The 6000-nt window shown below is 38.3% G+C and overlaps 1 protein-coding gene across 1 annotated transcript in view; it reads right to left on the bottom strand.

Annotated features, from left to right (window-relative positions):
- Nucleotides 1–254: 254 nt before the first annotated feature.
- ATP6AP1 (ATPase, H+ transporting, lysosomal accessory protein 1) overlaps nt 255–6000 on the bottom strand; it is a 55516-nt gene continuing 49770 nt past the window's right edge. The window contains exons 9-10 of the mRNA XM_009883667.1: nt 5170–5407; nt 255–537 (exon numbers count right to left, since the gene is read on the bottom strand). Of these exons, the coding sequence (XP_009881969.1) occupies nt 328–537; nt 5170–5407 (448 nt within the window). The 3' untranslated portion in view covers nt 255–327. The remainder of the gene's footprint in view (nt 538–5169; nt 5408–6000) is intronic.

Below are 6000 nucleotides of genomic sequence, written 5' to 3'. Positions count from 1 at the left end.
TCCTTTCTTTGCCAATAATGGTTAATCTGAAGGCAGTTTGTACAGGCCTTTCTAACAGCTAACTAGAATAATAACCTCTACAGCCTCACCTCAGACCCTTAACACAGAGAGCTATTAACAAATGATGGTAATAACAAGTAGAATTATTATTGTTGCCAAGCATAAGTACCCTTTTTACATGTAGTTTAATTACCCCTTTCTGCTATGATATCTTTTTAGGTTATTATGAAGTAAATACTATTATTACACATATTATGAAGTAAAAGGACATAAAAATCATAAATATCAGACCAGGAAAAGCTGGAGCAGCATTAAATCAATCCATGGCTATTCTGTCTGAGGAACTGACAGAGCTGGACCTTTGGGATCATCAAATCTGCTGTTTGTTGTGAGCTGCAAGATCATATGGATGCCATAGGCCAGGATCCACAGTAGAACTATAGATGTCACCAAGCCCATCCAGATTCCAGGAGTGAAGAAGCCTGTACAGTCACTTGCATAGGAAAACTGGTTGTTTTCAATGCTGAAGCCTTGAATCTGAGAACGAAGAAAGGTAGGTAGATGAGTGCAAGTAAACACAGAGTGTAGGCCCTACTTTCAGGATGTGTGTGGTAGTTACAAAAAGCGCACCTGTTAATTACCACTCCCGCTCTGCCCATTAAAACAGAGTGAGAACCAAATCCTCTGCAGAACATTTTTCCAGGTGCCCTTTTCACCCAGGAAATTAAAGATGCAGAATTTGAGTTGGTTTTTTTTTTTTTGGCAAGAGGGAGGTTTCCCACTTCAGAAATTTGTGTTACTTTTAGAAGTAAAGTCCCAACGGGGATGTGTGATCAGTACAGCGCAATGACCACTTAAGAACCAGGACACTCAAAGCACTCAAAGGCATCAGATTTAAGGCCCCCACAGATCATGAGATTTGTTGAAACACCCTGAGATTTTTAGCTAATAAGTGCTTGACAAGCAGAAGTCCTGAAACCTACTTTAAAATCCCTCTAATGAAGGTGACCTTTTTGGCTGAGTTTTAGTGAAAGTTCAAGGAGAAAACAGTTGTGAAACCCTTCTCCCCCCCTCCTTAGACATCAGAGACTCAAAACAGGACAAAGGGCTTGCTTTGAGGGGTGGGACCTGCATCGTCTATTAACATATGAAACCCACATGAGCTTTTCCAGCAGTTAGAAAAATCTTTGATCTCTCTCCTTTGACTGGATTCTTGAGGTCTGCTGCTGGCTGAGCTCCTGCCATATTGTTTTCCTCAGAAAAAAACAACTAATCTGGGGATGTATTCTTGGCCTAGCTACCAATTTTGCAAAAAGTATCAACAAACTAAGTGTCTTTGAGACCACTATCCTTCTAAAAATTTTGTTAAAACCAGTCAAAGAATTAGAAAATAGTGAAGAAAGGGAAGACAATCCCCCCTCTAAACCTATGCACATAATGACATAAGCACTGATTCCTTCAGAAGGATGGGAATCTAACTGGTGGAAGAAAATGAAGGAAGGAAAAAATTAATCATCTGATCTGTGTTTTTGAGTCTTTCTTAAATAATTTTATAAAGAAAAATGAAGACTAGGATTCCTATGTATTTACAGATTCTTTGAAATGGGTGTGTAAGGAAAGCACCAAACAAATCCACCAGTAAGGAAATAAGACCTTAAAACTGACTATTTTCTATAAAATTTTATAGGATAAAATAAAAAAGGATTATTTTATGTAAATCATTTCCCTCATCAGGCAATAAGCAAGGAACCAGAAGATCATGGATTTCTACTCTTCTGTGTTCCCACTCTGATTACTCTATGCTTTATGATAAACTAAATGGAAAGCTTTGTGGTAATAAGAGTTTGCACTTCCCAGGAAAGGTGCTGGTACAGACATCAAAAAACTTAGTCTGTGGCTTGCATACTGTGCTGCATCAGTAAGCACTCTGGGTTTGAATTCATTCATGGGGCAGGCATCTAAAGTTAGGGTGTATGTAACATGCATGTTAAGACCAATGTCTATACCTTCCAGAATGTTAATTAATAAAACTATTATCCTATGCAGAACTAAGGGCTATTTATTTACTGTGGAGGTGAAGACAATTTTACCAATTCAAGCTTTTCTGGGCCTCTGAGAAGAATCTTTCCAAGTCAGACCATGGTAGCTAACTTGCAAATATTGCCTGCTTTCACTATAGGCAGTCAGACTTCTGATTAAAGCAGGATTAGCAAAAATAAGCTTTTGGGTTAGATAACAGTTTGCACAGTTTTAGAGTATACAGGAGATTACCAAAGCCTTTGCTTGTTAAGCCACTGCTTTGACAACAGATGAGAATGTGACTAAGAGTCATGAAATGTAGTTTGAAAGACTTATTTACAATTAAAAAAAAAAAACACAACAGAAAGCAGGTGATGATTTATGTAATTTATGTTCAAAAAATGGATTAAAATTCTGGAAAACAATACATACTTGTTACTACATTTACAAGAACTCTCTGAAGCACTTTACAGGTATATTTGTTTTAGAAAAGCTTTAACACTTCTGATTTAGAGCCAGAAATACTGAATTTTATTATGTCAATCCTGCAGGGTTTTTTTTTTGAAGCGGGATTATGCTTATTGAAGCTTCGAGGTGAAAGCTTTAATTGTACATTCTTAAAATGCTATGTCTACTTTTAGGTGGGAGATGAAGTATATGCAGGGTTCTTTTATTGTTTTTCTGAAGCTTTATCATTCCTGTGGGGGTGTTAGATCCCAGGTGGGATATAAGAATGTGATTCCTAGCAGCATCTCTGCCTATAGAAAAGTTAAAAATACTTACATGTGATTTTCTAATTTTTATGAATGTAAAAGCCTTTTGGATACAGGCCCTTACACTGTGGAAGTTTTAATTTTAGTGTTTGGACAAGCATAATTTGTCTTGGTTATACTAGTCTGCATTTACTGTTAATTTTGAAAATATTTTTTTGAATGAGTTTGACCTTTGACAAAGCCTCCGAGTAAAATCTGTTGTGTTCATGGCTCTTAAGTGCAGAAGGAACACCAAATCTTTTAACTTAGAAATATTTAACCACAAAGAGTCCTAATATTCTTAGTTTTAAATTCTTTGGCAGTTTTTCTTGGGAACAAATGGACTTCTAAACCACAATGACACATACTAAAGAGAAGCAGTGCTTTTGGTGGCAGCCTCCTCTTTAACTTCATAGACAAATCTGGGATCCTCAAAAGGATAAAAGGTATCATGGTAGAACAACCATTCCTGTAACAACCACAAAAACAACATAAAACCCCACCAAAACCAGAGCAGTTTTGGTACTGTGTACAGCTATGAGTGGTGACATCCTAGACTATGGTCATCCCATAGGGGTTCTTCAGGTAATAGTGACTGAGCTAGCTCCAGAACTAAAGTAAAAGGCTGCATCGGTTCAGCCTTGCCTTGGAACAAGCTATGCAAGGCTTCACCGTGCAGGTGCCATGTCCCTTTAATACTTTGGTACTGTTTTCAGGATGTAACATTGCAAAGTACAATTGTACCAGCTAGATTGAGATTGGATCCTGGTTTCTAATTTGTTGCATATCGTTGACATGAAAATCATGTTCCTCAGCTTCAGTAACAAGATTTTGTGCTGGCTACAACCGCTGAGTACATCCCATGTGCTTTTTTCACTGTGCGAAAGACCTTGGGGGTTTCTAAACCTCACTCTAAACCAAAAAACGATGCTGAGATCAATCAGATTTCACTACATATTAGTGGAAGATACCTGGAAAGGTATGATCTAGTTCAAATAGAACTTAGAAACAAGCCCAGAATGGTGACTTTCTGTTTTCTCACGCAACACAACAGATCAGAACAGGACTTTTCAGGTTGTGTTTCATGCTCAGGGCTTGATCAGAGAAAAAGGTCTTTCCCAAGAGGAACTGGAAGTTCTGTTGTCTGAACAGTGGAAGCAGCTGCTGCTCCAAAACAATAAGGATGGTGTGAAACCTACTACTTTTACTCTTGATCAAGACCTCAATGAAAGGATGCCTACCAAGTATGGAGCAAAGCCTCTCTCTAAGCTTTGAGAAGGCAGCAGTATCAACGTACACAGAAATTCCAGGAAAAAATACATTGTAAGTGGATGCTTTGTATTTTCATAGCCCATGTACTTTCATAGCCTAGTGATGCCAAAATCTAACTTCAAAGAGCTGACTAGGCAAAGTACAGTTGCGTGGGCTCAGGTATTCTCAGGCCTTTCCATAAAAAATACTGTCAGGAGGAACCTTTACAACATTGGTGTGTACTGCTTATGTTGCTTCTCAAAAAAACTGTGGAACTTGATCCTGGAATTTGTGGAAAATAAATGACAGCACCAATTCTGTTCCCTTGAGATTTCCATTGATTAAGCAGAAATGTCAAATCTGGACTCAGATTATTGAGATTTGGTTTGTTATTGAAATCAGAAATACAATTATATCAGCATTTGTATCCAGTTATCATGGGCTTAGCTCATCTTTGACAACTAGAGTCCAGATCAATGCTCAAAATAATAAAGATGCAATTGTCTACACCTTACATATGCAGTCTGTACTACCACACTAAATATACACAAAATCTATGTCTCATAAAAAAAACAACAAAACAACTGCTTTCCTTCTGGGCCAGGCAGGACCTAGCATTGCTCCTGATTGAAGTCCATGGCAAACCTTCCATTAAATCTAATTTCACTGTGCTTTGTTTTTGTCTGTAGGAGTGTAGTCTATGTCACTGAAAACAGTAACCATGCTAAGCTGCACTTTCCCAGGTAAACAAAGTGCAAAGAAATCAAATAAAAACAAAGTAAGCAGCATAAAGCCACCCACCTAATAGGCCCATGTTTCCAATAGCAGCCCAATTCATTAAACAGGCATGGGGACTTAGTCATTCTTTGCCTGATTAAGCGCATTTGGTTTTATTGGTTTTTCTTTTCTGTGGACAACTTCATAGTTTTTTGTTTTTCAAAGCTGTGCTTTCATGTTCTTATTGTTCAGTGACTGCCGTCTTTTTTACCCCTTTATTGAATAGCTCACCTAGGGGGAACAGCTTTTCTTTTACATTTTCCCTCAGGCTGCAAAGAAAGTGAGGCCATTATGAATGTGTGTCGTTCAGCACCCACAGTAGCAAGTAATCATTCTTGGAATTATCTCCGAAATGTCAATGTGTACTCACTTGCAACCTGGAAATGGAAACATCCCAGTTTTTTGCCTCATTGTTGGATGGAATCAGCCTTGCAGGATAGAGATCGCTTGTTCCCACCAGCTGACAATGAAATGAATACTCTGCAGGAGCAGAGATGACAGAAACATTAAATTTAGCAAACTTTCCTCCATCTTGCAGAATCTCAACTGAATCTAAAGTGGACCAATTTCTAGCCGAGCCTTCATAGAACTTGTTGGTCATTAAAAACCTAGAAAGGCAACAGAGGGAAAAAAAAAAAGGTCAAAATGACAGAAGGAAAAAGTTAATATTCATTTGATAAAGTACTGGTGGCAGATAAATGTTCACTACTGCCAGCTGCAAACATCACAGTATCTTAGCTTGGCCTCCCATGTCATTAGGATTGTTCATAAGTGAACAGACTTTGTGAATATGTTTTTACTGCTTCTTAGAGTTTCATCTCACAGGCACAGCTTTCCACAGCTATGGCAGGCAAGGAGCAAATGTGATTTCATTCTTCAAGGGCCTCTGCCAGTGCCATATTTCATCAGTTACCAACAGCTTATGATCAGTGGAGCAGAACCTGAGAGACTGTCAGTAGACCTGCAGCAGCTATCAATGAACTTTTTATGGGATTTTTTAAAAATTGCTTTTATGATAGGTACAGGCATGATAACCATTCTGATTTATCATTGCAATTCTTCCTTGGTTCAGGTGCCTAAATGGCAATTTGCCTTTGCAAATGTCTGAATTTGCAGTAGGAGACAGAGTTTCCTCTCACTGAATGCTGGGGAGGGTTCATCAGCCATAGTTTCCCAATTTGTAGTGGGTTAGGATCAAATA

This window comes from Charadrius vociferus, unplaced genomic scaffold (genome assembly GCF_000708025.1).
Source record: "Charadrius vociferus isolate BGI_N301 unplaced genomic scaffold, ASM70802v2 scaffold43, whole genome shotgun sequence".
Classification (NCBI taxonomy): domain Eukaryota; kingdom Metazoa; phylum Chordata; class Aves; order Charadriiformes; family Charadriidae; genus Charadrius; species Charadrius vociferus.
The sequence above is the reverse complement of the archived record's forward strand: the minus strand, read 5'-3'. Positions and strand labels throughout refer to the sequence as shown.